We start from the raw sequence: 17,815 nt of genomic DNA, 5'->3' as shown, positions 1-17,815 counted from the left end.
AATCCTGTTTCACAAAAGCCCCCCCCCCTCCCCAAATGTTGTCTATGTGATGTTTTTTGTCTATTTTTCTATTTAAACTCCAGAGAGAGACGGGGGGGGGGGGGGATGAAACCATAGACAAGGAAGAGAAAGAAGCTGAGGAAAATATTTTCAACATTTTTATTTTTATTTAATTCTCTACAGGTAGTTTCAAAACTATTACACTTGACTGCAAGATTGGTGATGTCTGGCTTTCACCTCACGATCTGTTAACCTCTCACAGACTGTTTCAGGGCCATACTTTGCTGTGAAAAGGAGACTGGGGCAGTCCGGGGTGGGTTGTCCAGACCAGCGGCGTGTTGGTCGCTACTTTCAAATGGGATTTCTGTGTAGAAGAAGGAATAGGGAGAGAGGGAGGCAGTGGGAGGAAGGAGGGAAAGAGGGATGGAGGCTGATTAGAGAGGGTGTAGAGGGTCAGGGATGTGTAAAACATGGTTGGTGACTGGTACTATAAGTCTGGAGTCAGGAGCCGGGAGGGGTAGGGGCCAGCGGAGAGGACCTCTCCCTGCGGGTTTGGCAGTGGCTGATGTAATGGCATTAATCTCCTGGTGCCATCTGACACCCAGTGTGGCTCTGTCATTGAAAAGTGCTAATTCTGCTGAACTGTGAGGCAAATTCAGGCGTCTCTGGAGGCAGCGTCCCAGATTAATTAACCATGCTGGAATCAAGCACCGCACAGGCTTATGTTTTACGGTATCGTCACAAATGTGTTTTTTTTCCCTTTGTTTCTTTTTTTTCTTTTTTTTAGTTAATATCACAGAACGGGACAAACTCCGGACATTTACTCCAGGAGCAGTGCTGCGTTCACTCATCTGTAATGCTCTCCGGTGGCCTCCGTGGTTTGCTTCTAACTTTGGATTTCCCCTCTCTTCCTTTTTCCTTTCCCTCTGTCTACCTGTCTTTGTCTCTGTTTCTCTATGTCTCTCTCTTTGCTCTGCTTCTCTATGTCTCTCTCTATTGCTCTGCTTCTCTATGTCTCTCTCTATTGCTCCGTTTCTCCCCGTCTCTGTATTCCTCTAGATGAACCGGCCCATCCAGGTGAAACCAGCCGACAGCGAAGGACGAGGAGGTAATTAACCTTCTCCTGGTCTCCCTTCTATCCCCTCCTTCACACACACACACACACACACACACACACACACACACACACACATAGGGATAAACACCTCAACACATACCTAAAACATGAACACCCACCAAAATCTTTTAAAGCCAATCTAACCTTTATTAGTTAGTTATTTTTTACTTGACAGAATACTAAATAAAAGAACAACATAGCCGCTAATGTGGGCAGCTTTTTAAACTATTTCATATGACTCACACAATGTAGTGATAAACTACACCGAAACTAGAAAGAGTTAGTTAAGTAGTCATCTAAATAGTTAACGACTGAGTATTCACAGTTGTGGGCTCAACAAATTAAATAGTAGTTAATGTGGACTCCTTACAACTGCACTCAGCCATCTCATACATACTATATCTTTACTATATATATCTTAATGGCCAAGTTACATCAGATCTGTTGTGTTAGCAAGCATCAAGCACATCTTTTTTTTTTCTCCTCTCAAAACCGTCTTTGTTCACGATGTAAGATTACATCTTCCAAATACACCCCTAGGATTTCATCAAACTTGTGCGCTTGCACTGCCTCCCCTCTCCGTCTCCAATTTGAGAGACGTTTGTGACTGACCAAATCATCCTAAAGCCGTTCGAGCTAAACATCATCAGTGTTTAATGCAAATTAAGCTGGTTAGAGATATCCATGGCTCGAATTAGATCTAATTGGACTGGTCTGTTTCTACACCGTCCCTTTATTTCAGTGTGGTGATTTACATTGCCCGGGCCAGAATAGACCGAGTCACTTCACTGATTTACGTGGTCAAGTGTGAATCAGATGGCCCATTTCCATTGCCACACACACATTTAGATCTCCTTTTTTTCTTTCTTTCTTTTTTTTTTTTTTTTGGTCGTGGTGCCATTTTAATTAACGGCCATCGAAAAACAGGTCTGACCGACAAGGCCTGGCCAAGAGCCAATCGGCGTTCTTGCCGAGATGAATTGGATCTCTGGGCTTAAGAGAAGAGGATGGATGGGCCCCGATATCAATTACTACTCTTTCTTTGGTTGAGAGAATGGAGAAGAACAGACAGTGCGAATGAAATACAGAGGGCTCTTTAGGCCGTCGCAGCCCCCGCTAGTCTGTCAGAAGAACTTTCTATAGGGGAGGACAGGGTAGGACACAGTGTGGAATGAAATAAGACCGAGCAGACAGGCCCCAACAGAGATATTGAGCGTTAATGGCAACAGGAAGTCAGCAGACAGGCCGGGGAAGTAAACCACAGCCGCGGCTGACAATGAAATGAGATTTACTATGAAGGCCTGTGGTTAAAGGAAAATAGACAGCTTGGCAGGGCCGACTAGGCGGAGAGCAGAGGGAGGATTCATCTCCGGCAAGACTGAGGGCCAGTCAGGTATACACTGTTCCCACTGGGGCCTCCGCGTCTGCAACGCTGAAATCCAGAGCTGAACCGGGACATTTGCACCTCTGGAACAGAGTCACATTTATCACGTCCAGGTCATCGGCAATTATCTGTCATGGGAAGTTACGAAGGGGTCTCGATTACGTGCTTCTGCAGGCATTAGGAGCCATTAGTAGGTTTAGAGGCTGCGGCGGCTCCCCCTTTGTTCATGCCCTCCCTAGGAGACGTCCTGTCTCCAGGGATAGAGAAGTGTCAGGAGGAGTAGTAAAACGTGAGCTCAGAAAATGACTTGGGGGTGGATGGATGGGAGGGTGTGTATGTGTGTGTGTGTGTGGGGGGGGGGGGGGGGGGTTGGGGGGCAGGCGCCTCATAATCCCGCCGCTCGGCTGCCATTGTGGATCACGGAGCTAATTCTCTGGCTGTCTATTAGAATGACTCATGTCTTATTTTATTTTTTTTTCTCCCCTTGGATTATCAAAAAGAATGGGGCATGGGTGGAGTGCTTCACAGCCTTTAAATCTATTTCTGTTCCATGAGTCAGCCGACCTCTTCCCCACAAAGTCCACATTTATCTGATGTGCTTTACACCACTTTTTTTTTCTTTTTTCCACCAATTCTATCAAGCCATGGTTCCAATTCAATGATATGGAGAGACAATTGAGGCATGGGTCCTCTACTCACTGGCTCTGTGGAAAGCGTATGAATTGAGAGTGCCTCATATCTCCACTTGAAACTCAAGCAATTTGCCTCAATCCAAACAGGGCAGGAAGGACAGGAAGTGGACCTCTCTCTCTCTCTCTCTCGCTCTCTCTCTCTCGTTCTCATGGCAGAGCAAGGAGAGAGATGAAGCGAGTGATAGAGTGAGAGATGGGTACTCAGTGTGAGGGCCCAAGGAGGGATGGAGAAAGCGAGGGATGGTAAACTCAAAAAAGCGTGAGGGAAGAGAAGACAGGATGAGAAAGTTAACGGAGGGTGATGGAGGCAGCTGAGCGAATCTCAGCAGTAAATCATCTCGGTGCCGCCCTGTCCCTATCTTCCTCGAGCCGCCGGGAATCTCTTTCCCCCTGACCTTGTCTGCCGTTGTGTCTGTGAAGTAAAGATGGGGCCAGATTATCTATGATTGGAGATGGCCATTATCTAAACACAATCTTGGAGCCAGGTCCCACTCCTCTACCACTGCTGAAAGACTGGAGACCACATTGATGAGAAGAGAGATGGTGGGTCAGCCAGCACCGCTCTCTCCCTTTATTAACTCTGATAAGATGGTCTCGACACTCTCTCAGAAAACCTCGCAACCTCCATCAACATTGACTTTTTTGCAAACAGCCACTCTCCCTTTATTTGTGTACACAGACTCCGTTTCGTTTTAAAGGAAAATTCTGTTTTTTTTACAACCTTGGTGATATTTTAGTAGCGTTTGCCATCGTACATGTTGATTATAATATCATTTTGCCCATTTGCCTCGTTTTGAAGATTCTAGATATGGGACCCCTGCTGAACCCAGGTTTACAGTTCTGTCTTCATGGGGCAACTCAAGATGAGTCTTAAAACTGCCCTTTCAAAAAAAAAGAAAAAGAAAAATAAGAGTCTTAGTTAGTCTGTGGACACATAGACTAATTCTGACTTCTCGATTAACCTGGCTGGGTATAGTACTACTACTTAGGGTAAGTATATGATGGGCAGGTCTGCAAGCTGAACCCGGAAGTAGCTCATTAATGCAATCGACCATTAATAATACTGGTAATTTCAGATCCAGTGTTTCAGATCCGGATGTCCAGTGTTAGTCCTGTATCCAAAATCTCCTTATCTAATAAAGTAAAATAATACTATGCACAATGGCAAAAACTATGAAACCAAGACCAAGGTTGTTAAAAAAGAAACCAGAACTACCCTTTAACTTCCAAACTAGCCTACCTTTCTTCCTATACAGACCTCTTTCCTGACTTCCTTGCATCCCATTTTGGCTCCTTAAATGTTATTTTACTAGATATTTACGTGGTACCGGTAACATAACCATCCCTTTGTTGGATCGCCACCATCCCTGCGTGACTGTTTTTTAATGTCCGTCGCATTCTTCCTGTCCAATATGTGCTCTGCATGGTTGAGGGGAGTCACTGTGCAGGGGCCGTGTTCGTCCTTGCCTCCTCCCTGCTCCTCTCAAGGCTGACCCCAGGCAGGGGAGGTAAGAGATTGACAGGAACTCAAGCTGTTGCGTGCTGTGCTGTCACGCCCCACCCCAACAGGTAGGGGACGAGTGAGTGCTGCTGGCTGGTGCAGTCTGGCAGGCCGCAGGGGAGGGGCTGTCTAGAGGCACCTCACGCCCAACAGAGGAGTACGCTCCACTTTACATGCAAATGAAGCCAAAAGATCCCCCTCTGCCCCTGGACATGATCATGCAAAACTGAAAAGTCAAGAGGAGCTCCGGCAGGGCTCGGCGTGAGACACACAGACCCAAAGAGAGAACGGGAAAAAAAAGAAAAAGAAAAAGGAGCAGACACAAACAGAGAATGACAGACTGAGACACACAGTCAGGGGAGCGCCGAAATTTGCAAGGGTGAATGTGAGGGGTTCACGGGGTAATAAATTCAGGTATGCTTGGCATTAAATAAAAACGGTTGGTTATAGGACACTTTGATTAGGCCGTGCCACCCGGAGAACATGTGGCTCTATCTCTAATAGAAGAAAAAGACGTGGAATGGGAAAAAAAGGGAGTGTTAATATTTGGACAGAAATTGGTTCTGGCAAATTCCCACAAGTTTCCTCCATTGTTCAGTGTTGGGTTTTTTTTTTTTGATCGTGCAGACAGAAGGTTTAGCGCTCTCCCTCTGCTCCCCTGGGTAAATGGAAGTGACAGCTTTAGTGGTATGAGTAATGCATTTACAAACAGGAAACTTGTATCTTCACATCACGCCTAATACACTGACAATTTGAATATTCTCTCCACGCTCATTATCCCATTTACCGCCTCACTATTCGAGATAATCTACTGGTATACGTCAGATTATGACTATGAGCGGAGACGTTGAGTGCACAGGAGCAGAATAAGGTGCAGATCTGTCTTCATCAGCACCTTCGTAGGACTTTTTAGTTGTCTTACAGCATTTGGAATAGGTACCTGAGCTGTCATTAGTAAGATGTAGTGAAAGGTTACATGTGAGCGCTTCTGAATTCATTCTGACAGAGGACATAAGGTAAAGAGTGGCTTGCGGGGATTGAGTTTCATTCTGTTATCCTGTCATCTACTTGCAGGGTAGAGTTCAGCTAACTTCCAAGCATTTCTGGGAGTCTATGTTTAAAATCATTAACGTTATAAAGTTTTTAAATCTTGCTATTTTGCCAGTAGAAATAAGTATATATTTGCAAGGACCAAAACATGATGGCTCAAAAAAATTCAAAAAAAAATTTTTTTTTCCAAACTAAAGGTTTGGCTTTGAGTTATTCACCGTTTGAGAGTATGTTGGTTGGGGGTTTGGGGGGATCTCTGAGGACAGTGCAAGTCCTGGATCATCAAACTTACTTCACATATGCACTGCAAGATTTTAATCTACTTAATGAGAAACAACCAAAACCAGACTCATACATTTCAGATCCGGTACTACTGCTGTGTTGGTTTTGTGAGGTGTAAATTTACAACAGTTTGTGAGTCTATTTCAAAGCTACTCTTAAAGCAGATGGATGCCTGTAATTCGGATCTAAGAATGCATTTGCGGTTTTACCGGGAGGCTGCGTTGTCAAGTCAAGTCAAGTCAATTTTATTTGTATAGCCCAATATCACAAATTACAAATTTGCCTCAAGGGGCTTTACAGCAGCACAACATGCTCTCCTTAGACCCTCGCATCGGATAAGGAACAAGTCCCTAAAAAACCCTTTAACAGGGAGAAAAAATAGGAAGAACCCTCAGGGAGAGCAACAGAGGAGGGATCTCTCTCCCAAGACGGACAGATGTGCAATGGATGTTGTGTGTACACAATGTACAGAATACAACATTCATAGAGGATAACAGAATTATAAAGGAATTATAAAATATATGAAGAATATGATGAGGAGGGGCGGTACAGTGGCGCAGTGGTCACCTCACAGCAAGAAGGTCCTGGGTTCAAACCCCGGGGTTGTCCAACCTTGGGGGTCATGCCAGGTAAACCTCTGTGTGGAGTTTGCATGTTCTCGCCATGTCTACGTGGGTTTCCTCCGGGTGCTCTGGTTTCCTCCCACAGTCCAAAGACATGTAGGTCAGGTGAATCGGCCTTGCTAAATTGTCCCTAGGTGTGAATGTGTCGGCCCTGTGATGGACTGGCGGCCTGTCCAGGGTGTCTCCCCGCCTGCCGCCCAATGACTGCTGGGATAGGCTCCAGCCTCCTGTGACCCGAATTCGAATAAGCGGCTTGGATAATGGATGAATGGGTGATGAGGAGGATGCCGAGCAGTGTCCAGATGCCACTGGAACAGCCCAGGACCTGAACCACGAGACCACCATCACCATGTAAAAAAAAAAAAAAATTAGTCAGACATCAGGATAACAAAATTATATGGATTTATAAGATATATAAAAAGAAAACGTGATGAGGGGGCAGCCAAGCAGTGTCTCCAGTAATGCAGTCCAGATTTATATATATATCAATATATATTCGGAAAAACATGACAAGACGCATTTGACCAGTGCAGGGCTCAAAGCACGAAGAACACAGAAACCCAAAGCTGGCTTCGACAGGAACCTACTTGGCAAAATTAGGTACTTGTTGGTCGGGGGGGGGGGGGTGGGTTGTTTATTAAAACGAAAATGTAAATCAGTATCAGGAAGGTGCTCCTATTATTACTTCATCTCCGTGCTTGGTGGTGGGCCCACTATGGTGTAACAGATCCTCCCACGCTGCAGCATGCCAGCGTTGGGCTTTTCTAATGAGACCATCAGCAGCACAACTTCTCTGTTGTGCTGCCTGGAACGCCACTCCGCGTTTGAAATACACCCAGCGGCCTAGCAGGGATCTTTTATCGTTGGATGCAGCTGTCTGTGCTTTCAGAGCACTTACTACTACCAAACCTCCCACACCACTGCCAGCAGGCTGCGAGAGACGAAATCATAAAAGAAACCGCAACCAAATAACACATATTTGCTATCGACACAGGAGCACTAGAGTAACTCTTTAAAAAAAAAAGAATATTCACATTATTGGCAAACAAAAGTAGAAACTTTTGCAAAGTAGGCTTTACAGCAGATCATTCTTTGCCTCTAGAGAAAGGGAGGGAAATGATGACAGTGAACAAGCGGTACAAAGAGATGGAGAGAGAGAGAGAGAGAGAGAGAGAGAGAGAGAGAGAGAGAGAGAGAGAGAGAAAATGAGTCAGAGACAGGGAGGGGAGAAGAAAAAGCACGATCTATATGCATATACTGCAGTCTACAACAAAAGTCGCACTTTATTCCAGAGAGAGAGGCATCAATCTTGACAGCATATGGCGTCTGTGCAAAATCCATTAATTTTTAATATAGCGGGCACTGAAATGAAAAGGCTTCCTGAGACAAGCAATTGTCAGATGTCAGTTGTGTTTTGATAACTTTTTTGATCTCCTTTTCTTTTTTTTATTTGCATTCATAAAATGGGGCTGTCCGCATGTCACCTCGGTTCGGACATGGCAGGAGACTGACACGCAGCCATTTTCCACACAATTACTCCCACCTTCAGTCAGGAGATGAGGCGCTCGGCAGAGACAAAGACAGAGATGAGTGAATGACTGCCTGTAAAGGCGTGTGCACTATGCTGAGAGAGAGAGAGTGTGAGAGAGAGTGAGCGAGAGTGCGAGAGAGAGAGAGAGAGAATGAGAGAGAATGAGAGAGAGTGCAAGAGAGAGAGAGAGAGAGAGGGAGCGAGAGAGAGCAAGAGAGTGAGAGAGCAAGAGAGTGAGAGAGCAAGAGCGCGAGTGAGAGAATGAGAGAGGGAGCGAGAGCAAGAGAGAATGAGAGAGCACAAGAGAGCGCGAGAGAGCAAGAGAGAGAGTGAGAGAGTGCAAGAGAAAGAGAGAGAGAGCACAAGCACAAACAATTTTAAAATGGTTGATCAAGTTTTGCATCTGCTTATTACATTTTATAACCCAAGACTCATTTATTCCAAATGTTCCGCATGCCAAAACGAATGGCTGTCACATATACAGGCAAACACCCATATATACACACACGCACATGCATCGACTGTGGCCCTCACTCTCACACGCACACACACACACACACACACACACACACACACACACACACACACACACACACACACACACACCTGCTAGCAGTGTGGAGGGCGGTTGGGAGGTTTGAAAGTGTTGATTACAGAGGTCTCTGCAGAGTAGGGGAGAGTAGCGCTGCAGAGCTCACCCGTTCTCCAGCTGTACAGTTTAGCTCTGTCGGAGGGATAAGGTGGGTCTCCCTCAATTAAAGATAAGCACAAAGGGAGGTCAAACAGCGAGCTCAAAAGAGTTTCGACATACCACTATATCCCACGTCCGCCCCATTGAAAAGCTCTCACCTCTCTTAATGCAAATGTATTATCGTACATTGACTGAGCAGCCATTGATTTTTTTTTTCTACTCCACTTTTAATGGAGACTTCAACTCTGCAGTGAAACATCTCCTTGTGCAGAGGGTTTATTACAAGATATTTATTCATATTCATAAAAATGCCAATTTGAAGCTGGTGAGTAGCCATAGGATTAAAGAAGGCGCTCGCAGAGTCTAATGAGAGCTGATTTGGAGACAGGTGGAAAGTGGAATAATTAACAGCGATCCGTACTGTGGCCGGGGCACGCGGCGGGTCAGCTGAGGGAGTCTCTCAGGTCAAGTGATGACAAGGTAGCGGCTCCAAATTCGTTCTCTCGCCACGATCCTCCCAGAGGAACCGGAGTACACTCGCACTTTCTTTTAACACCTTCACCGGGGTATAATTTATTTGTGTGTTTGCCAGCGCATTTGGAAAGTTCATTACCTCGCTCATGGCTTGTTAATTAGTCTTGTAAAGCTGCCATTAGATCTCCTTCGGGCCAAAGCTGAGATGAGGACTTTTGTCCCAAAACATTAACACACTGCAAGAGGCCTGTAAAAGTGCATTCTCGCCATTAAAGTTGTAACTCCCGACACTTGGGTGAAAAGTGTGGGAGATGGAGGGGCAGTCGAGTAAAAGGAGGCGTGCTCTGATGGTGCCAGGGTCTCACTTCATGTCTCACCTTCAGCTAGCGTAGGCCGGGTGGGGTTAGGCTCATTTCTCTGTAGCACCTGTTCAGGGACGAGTTTACAGCTATGCGGCATCCCAGCTGATGCCCAATTTTCAGCTATATGTTCATGCTGTCATCAGTCTCTACCAGACCCCAGTCTTCACTTTATGTGAGTGTCTCCTGGCCGCTTTCTTCAGGCCATTTGCTCACCTCACTGCCTGGTGCTCCAAGGGCAGACAATGAGCAGAGGTGCTGGGTTTGGCTCGTGCCGGCGCGTTTTGAGAAATCCTTGGCTTGCCGACAGGAACACGGAGGGAGGAGGGAGATGTAATGTGTGCAGGGGGTATTTTTCACTTTCTGATGAAGGCCTGACACTGCTGTAACAGCACTGGCAAGTGATGGTCGGAGTGCAAGAAGCATGGCCTTATTGGCTATGCAGGTGCTCATTTGTGAGGCCAAGCCGGTAGCAGGCATGTGTCTCATTTGAACTTTACAGGAATGGAACAGGATCTGATCTCCCCACTGCAAAAAGGAAGCCCTGGCACTTTATTTTTAGAACAGCTGCGTCTAATGGGGCCTGGCAGGTACAGGAGGCGTCACATCTGTCGAGGACCAGGTGATGCTCTCGGCCTCCGCTCCCCCCCCCCCCCAATCTTTCCTCGCGCCGCACCACAGTCAAATGACTCACGCCGAAGATCAACAGTGTCATTTCCAATAAACTCCTCTTCCTCTCCCTGCCACTTTCCATCAGATCTGGGGATGGGTTCTTGCTAGTAGCCATTTCATTCCACAACACAGCGGAATAGGGGATGCATAATGTAGAAGATGTAAAGAAGATGAATGTTCTGTCTTATGCCAAGGCACCGCGAAGATTAATTGGAAAAATCCTGTGTCCTGACTGACCAAAGTTTAGCAATATGGAGGCCTTTATGTCTAGGCCACAGTGCCCCCCTCTGGAGTCCATGGAGCTGCTACGATGGAGCCGTCCAGTGGAAAAAAGATCAATATAGAGAGAAAACGACCTTCAGAGTTGATCACGGTCAACTTAAATTTCCTCACAATTTGTTTTGGTTTTGGAAGGCAGCGGGCAGGCTGACCCTCAGTCAGCACTGCAGGGAAGACGCAGTCTGGATTTTGAATCTCACAAGATTCAGCCTACTTTCAGATTGTGTAAGAAATGTGGCCTGCTTTCTTTTCTGACAACTTTACTGTTCTTTTTACAACTTTTACTTGATTTCCCCATCATAACCTTGTCCCGCCGAGGGAAAGGGAAATGTTATAAGGGGAGGGTTAGCTGACAGTTTGACATTCAGAGTAAAGCCCCCGAGTTTCTGTGACTCCCGGTGCTCTCTGCTGAGTTTACTTTAGTTAAAGTTTAGTTCAGTTTTACTTAACCTTCGTTTACCATAGTGTACTTTACTGTAGTTTGATTTTTGATTTAGTGTGTGTGTGTGTGTGTGCCAGGTTTTTCTATCCTAATGGGGCCCAATGTCCCCATTAGGATAGAAAAACGTGAAACCACCTACCTTGTGGGGACATTTTATGGGTCCCCATAAGGAAAAGGGTCTATTTTAGAGTTAGGATTTGGGTTTGGGGTTAAGATTAGAATTATTATTAGGTTAAAATTAGGGTAATGGTTAAGGTTAGGCGTGTAGTTATGATGGTTTGGGTTAAGGGCTAGGGAATGAATGTAGTCAAAAAGGGGTCCCCGCAAGTATAGGGTGACAGTGTATGTGTGTGTGTGTGTGTGTGTGTGTGTGCACGTATGTGTGTGTGTGTGTGGACCGGGGGATGATTTTTATGTGCTACATTTTGCAGCAACAGTGTCACTACATATTAGACCAAGAACTGAGATGAGTAAAAAGGATTCAAGGAAAAAGAGAAACTACATTTTGAGTCAGCCTAATTGGCAACATGCACGGAATAATGTACACAATATAGCAGAAACACAAGCTCTCTCCATGAATTAGACCAACTGCAGTATGGGAACCCTGATCAAACTATTTTTTTTTTTTTTTTTTTATTTTGATTTTCTTATACGCAAGAGTAGTGAGCAAAATTTACAGTCCTTCCAGACTCCCCACAAGTGATATAATACTGTTGCTAAGAGTTCAAATTTAAACTTTCCAACACCTCAGGCTGATAATGACCTACCAAATCACTTTCAAGGTGCATGTGATAAAAATCTGAGCAGTTAATTTTGGAAAGCACAATTTGTACAGAACGGCACACTCCAGATCAGGATTTCAACGTAAAAGTAATCACCCATGTTTTATTGGGGTTTTTTTTTTTTTTTGGAGTGCAAAACCTCTGAAGGATTTGGAGCTTTACTTTTTACTCTCTTTTTTGTGGTAATTATTCTCTTTGTTAATCTGCTAAACTTATTTTAAGTCTAACTGGAGTGACATTTCCCCTTAATTATAGGGGGTGCAAGAAAATACCGATACACTCGAGTATCGCGATATTACCTTTTGCGATACTTTATCGATTCTCAAACCACTGTATCGATTTTTTATTGTTTACATGTAAAGGTTCGTGACAAATATTTTGTGTTGTGTGTAACCCCACAACCACTAGATAACGGTGTCGTAATCTTCAGCCGTTTGACTCCTCCGCTCCAACCCAACAACGTAAACTGACACAGGAAGTAGCATAAGCACAAAGAACACAGGCCTATGAAATCGCAATACATCGCCTTTCTTACAGTATCGCAACAAATCGCGATATATTGAATCGTATCGTGATACATATCGTATCGCCAGATTCTCGCCAGTCCCCATGAACTTGATTTGGCTATTGTGCATCCCAACTCCTTCTCCTCAGTCTATTAGCAAGTAATGTACTGCCGTTGTGCTGCAAGTTCTCTCTAAACTTTGTCTCTCTGGGATCTAAGACCACTCATGCTTGAGCGAAATATTTCCGTTCTTAATCCATCTCTGCCCGATATCCGGAATCTGCTCCAAACAGCATCCATTTCAAACACCACCTTTGCAGACTGACTAGGGTAGCTTGCTGGAAACAGAGCTACACACGTTCACCTTACAGAGGGCACACATCACAACAAAAGCAGCGACAACACCTACAGCAAAGTACAGTCAGCTCAACACAGCAGACTGCTGATTAAAGGGGTCGGTGGAGGGAGGGGTGTGTGTGTGTGGGGGTGTGGGGGGGAGTGTTGCGCAAGTTCATCACAGCTCAGCAGAATGGTGCCATCAGCTGTAGCATTTGTCTGTCTCCCCCCCCCTCCCCTTTCCTCCCTCTCCCCCGTTTTCTCTCTAGAAGACAGGAAGCTGTTTGTGGGGATGCTCGGCAAGCAGCAGAGCGAGGAAGATGTCCGGCGGCTGTTTGAGACCTTCGGCCAGATAGAGGAGTGCACCGTCCTACGAGGGCCTGATGGGGCCAGTAAGGGTCAGAGCCCATACACCTCCCTCTCTTTCCCCCCCTCCCCTTCCCTCCCCCTGCTCTCACCCCAAACACCTATCTATCTATCTATCTATCTATCTATCTATCTATCTGCTTAAGGAAGTCGCTCATGTCTCTCTCACTCTTGCATCTCATCGTGACACCCTCTTCCTCCTTTACTGTCCTTTTCCCCCAACTCCTGTGTGAGCTCATCCTTCCTTTCATTCTCTTCTTACTAACCTCCTTGTTTTGTGTCTCTCTCACGTTTCTTCCATATGTCATCAACACTGTAAGTTCACACTTGCCTCTTGCCACCCGTCTCTTCTCACCCTTTTTTTCTCCATCTTTTATTCCCATTCTCACATTCTCTGTTAGCCCCCCCCCACCCTCGCTTTCTTTTCCTCTTTTAGCTCTTCTTACACTGTTTCCTTTCAAGACACCATCTCCTTCCTCCCCAGGTAGATACTCAACAAATAAATCACAAGCACCCCCTCCTTCTCCTCACCTACCTCCCCCACACACACACACTGACATACACACACATACGTCACCCCAACTCCCTGCGCTGTTATCACAAAAGCGGAGGGGGTGTAATTATGTTTGTTTCCCACACTGCTGTCATTGGTCCTCGGAGACGCCCGTGGACGATAATGTCCTACTGTAAATAAAGCAGCCCTGCTCCGAGCTTCGCCGCTGTCGCTCACATTACACTGTAGATTTTTTTTTTCCTGCCTGTGTTTAAGAAGAGCTCATGCTCTCGCTACCGTTCAGTTACTCCTGTGCAGGCATGCTAAAGATGGCCGCCATGCATGTGTGGTTCAAGCCCACTGTCCTGCCTTCTTTCATTTGAGTCCCCCCCGTTTCGCAGACTCTAAACTGATAGCTGCCCCGCACAATGACACGAATGAAAACGCCGCGAAACCAAGGCACTCCCCCCCCCCCCCCCATTCTCTGTGATTTCCTCTCCCGTGTGATGCATCTGAATGTGTGTAAATAAAACGGACGTGTGGGTAGGTAGGGGGGAGTGTTGATAATCTGGGTGACTTAAATTATCCTGGTTCTCGTTCTGGTTCTGATTCAGAGAGAAAAGGAGGGCTACACTGAGCCGCATGCTTCTGTGTCTACATCTGTTTCTCTCGCTGTTAATCCCGGATCTATTGCGCTGCGTCTCCCTACAAGCAGTCCACCTTTATTTTGTTCTTCTTTACCCTGTCCCTTGTTCATTCTTTCTCTCTCTTCCTTGTTGGCTCCCTCTCTCCCGGCCCACTCAGATGCCGCACAGCGATTGACAGCCAATAAAATGAAATAAGGCTAGTGTTGCTGTGTCAGAAAAGAGTGTTTCTTTTTTTTTTTTATCCCCCCCCCCCCTTTTTCTCCCCAATTGTATCCGGCCAACTACCCCACTCTTCCGAGCCGTCCTGCTTCACCCCTCTGCCGTCGCTGCTCCACCCCCTCTGTCAATCCGGGGAGGGCTGCAGACTACCACATGCCTCCTCCCGATAGATGTGGAGTCGCCAGCCGCTTCTATTCACCTGACGGTGAGGAGTTTTGCCAGGGGGAGGATTATGCTACCACCCCCTCCAGTTCCCCCCTCCCCCCCACACAGGCGCCCCAACTGACCAGAGAAGGCGCTAGTGCAGCGACCAGGACACATACCCACATCGCACTTGCAGACACGGCCGATCATGTTTGTAGGGACGGCCAACCAAGCCAGAAGCGACACAGGGATTCGAACTGGTGATCCCCGTGTTGGTAGGCAATGGAATAGACCGCCATGCTACCTGGATGCCCCCGAGTGTTTCTTTTTCTTTTTTTACGCATTCGCTTCATCACCTCTTTTCACCTGCGTCCCCACCTCCATGCTCTCTCTCTCTCTCTCTCTCCCTCTCTCCCTCTCTCTCTCTCTCTCTCTCTCTCTCTCTCTCTCTCCCTCTCTCCACTCCTCACTGGCCGCACATTAGCTGTGTTGATATTTGCCTTGGATTCTCGCTGGTTTCGAACGGTCTCTCTCTCTCTCTCTCTCTCTCTCTCTCTCTCTCTCTCTCTCTCTCTCTCTCTCTCTCTCTCTCTCTCTCTCCGCTATGAAAAAGGACAATTGTAGACTAACGTTAGCCATGCTCACGGGGTGTGTCCCAGACAACGGTGTCATATTCAGGTGGCTGGTCCTATCACTCACCGTGCAACAGTCCCACGCAATCATTAAGGAGACGTTACGGCAAATTATTTTGCCAGCCGCCAACCTCAGGACGAGGCTGCCGTAATTTGAATGAGACAGACCTTGAAATTGACAGTGCTATCTGTTCCATGATGGAGCCTTTGTCCCCTGTTGGTGTAAATTTATGCCACTCGCGGGTTTTTCAGTGCCCCTCTTCACCCAATAAAAAGGCCGAGAAGTTTAACATCCATCTCTCTGTGGCGCTACTCCTCAAAGTACTTTAAAAGTGCAACACTTGCTGCCAGAGTTGAATAGAGCCCTGAATTGTCAGGAATAATAGAGAGATGGCTTTTAGGTCTATAATTAAGTTGTGTTATAAATGTCACCCATCCAGCGGGATAGAATTCATGCATACATATTATTTCCCTAGGAATTTAAAAGGGAGTGCAGAACCTCTTGCTTGAAAGCAATGCAATCTCTTCCGACCCCATCCCACCCCCTACCCTCATTCTCAGCCATCAAATTCAAAAAACTCAAATGTGCACTATAATTTATGAGGTTGTAGCACTTCCAATTCTTTTGAGATGTCATGCTCTGCGTCCCTGAACTTTTTTATTTTCTAGGCCAAGGAAAAGTGAGGCTTCTCAGTTCTGCCTTTTTTTTCCAGATGGGGAATTGTTGAGGACCCAACGTGTTTGATACGAATCTTGCCATAAATGCTGCAGTGCCACGCGGCACAATTTTGGGGTCTTTATCATGACCATTCTGGTCAGGTCACCCGGACCCAGGAGTAATGGCTGATAGCCTTATTAAATGGTTGTTGGGTGAGGCAGCAACCAGCAAGCTGCCTTGCCCTCCAAAACCACGGGCCTTTGAATGCCAGAACAAACTGTCCCTTATTATTTCAACTACAAAAGGTTAAATGCTTTTGTTCCTTCAAATACAGACTTGCAGTCAAATGGCACGCAGCAGGCTTCCTCATTTCAGCTAGACGAGCGGAGACCTTTTAGGTTCGAACCGGGGCGGAGGCGAGGGCGGGGGGGTGTCCCCGAGAAGAGAAAGTGTTGCTGGATGGTTGTGGTGAAATCAAAGACCTCCGGTGACTTAGCTGCTGGTGCTTTGTAGTTCTCCGCTACTTTGAGGTTGTCAGACCAGAGAGGAAACACATGGCCTTCATTACTCGTGCTTTACCCGGTCTACAGTTTTAAATCGTATAGCATTCATTGTGTCGGGAGAGCAGGGGGAATCATCTCAGGTGAATTTGGAAATTGTCCTTAGCTGATTATGTATCGCGTGTCCTCTAGTTCCTTCTTTTTTTTTTTTTTTGATTTGGTCAAGAAATTATGCATTCGTGTTTCTGGGAGGCGAAGCCTCCTCCTTAGATGTCTAAAGTGAAGGGCCCGCTGCCTGGCCCGGAACTTCTCTCGGGTCCACATATCAGCGACTGTAATTCAAATGAATCATCTTGGCTCATGTGGGAATAGGCGATGAATAAATGTATATGAACAAATCTTAACTGGGATGTTGAAAGCTTTTTAAACGGCTATCAGCGGTTCTCGGGGAGAGCCCGGCTGGTCCTAAGACACCGGTCCGGCTTGATTAATGGAAAAAGGGTCAGAATTAATCCAGAGGAGTTTGTTAATTAGGCATCTCTTGACTTAACACACCGACTACCTGAAGGCGAGGAGGAGAACGGCACATAAGAGAATACCTTGTGTGGCGCCGTAAAGCTTAGAGGGGATAGCGTGTCTTCAGTTTATTAGGAGATTTGTAAAATGACAGCGTTTCACTTAGAGTATATTCCAGTTTCAAACGCTCATCTTTTTCTTAACAAAGTGGGATTGCATCTGTCTGTAGCTATACTCCTGGCATACTATTTGAATGCATGGTCAGAAAACGTACACTAAGAAGAAAGAAAAGTCCTCCAAATACATTTTATATGTTTTGCATCGCTATTATCTGTCTAAGTCAGCCCTTATTGTCATTTTAAATGACTGTTCCCCCGTCTCCCGGACAACTTCTGTGTTTACTTTTCCTTTGTATGCATTAAATACACAAGTTTAAAATGATGTGAGTGCCCCTTGAGTAAAGCCCTCCCGCCCCATCTGAAATTATTAGGCACAAAGATTCGGTTAGATAGGCAGATTATATTACTATTCCTTTGTCATCATAATCTCTTTTATGAGTGACTGCACACAAATCACAACGTGTAAATATTAAACAGATTAATAATCACAAACAAGTCAGGATGGTAAATTCCTTGGCTCCATGCTCTGGAGTGGTGGGGGTGGAATTAAAAATGGGCAAGGGACAAGATGTTCCATGCAGCTTATTCCTTCACTACAATTAAACTGATTTATTCAGAGTTATGCACCGAAAACACAAATGGCAGAATATATTAACAAACTAGATAACATGAAAATAATGGTAATGAAAAATTTTTTTGAAACTATATTCACGGAGCGCTCACTAACGTTGCTGCCCCCCCTCATCCACCCTTCTCTCTCCCTTTCTCTTTCTCTCTCTCTCTCTCGCTCTCTTTCTCTCT

General features: G+C 45.9%; 1 protein-coding gene across 1 annotated transcript in view; it reads left to right on the top strand.

Moving 5' to 3' along the window:
* Positions 1-17,815, top strand: part of celf6 (CUGBP Elav-like family member 6) — a 232,116-nt gene that overhangs the window by 128,056 nt on the left and 86,245 nt on the right. Inside the window, exons 3-4 of the mRNA XM_056279375.1 lie at positions 1,060-1,108; positions 12,990-13,118. Of these exons, the coding sequence (XP_056135350.1) occupies positions 1,060-1,108; positions 12,990-13,118 (178 nt within the window). The remainder of the gene's footprint in view (positions 1-1,059; positions 1,109-12,989; positions 13,119-17,815) is intronic.

The sequence above is a fragment of the Lampris incognitus genome, chromosome 4 (genome assembly GCF_029633865.1).
Source record: "Lampris incognitus isolate fLamInc1 chromosome 4, fLamInc1.hap2, whole genome shotgun sequence".
In the NCBI taxonomy this organism is placed as follows: Eukaryota; Metazoa; Chordata; class Actinopteri; order Lampriformes; family Lampridae; genus Lampris; species Lampris incognitus.
Note: the sequence above shows the minus strand (reverse complement) of the source record. Positions and strands in the feature narration are given on the sequence as shown.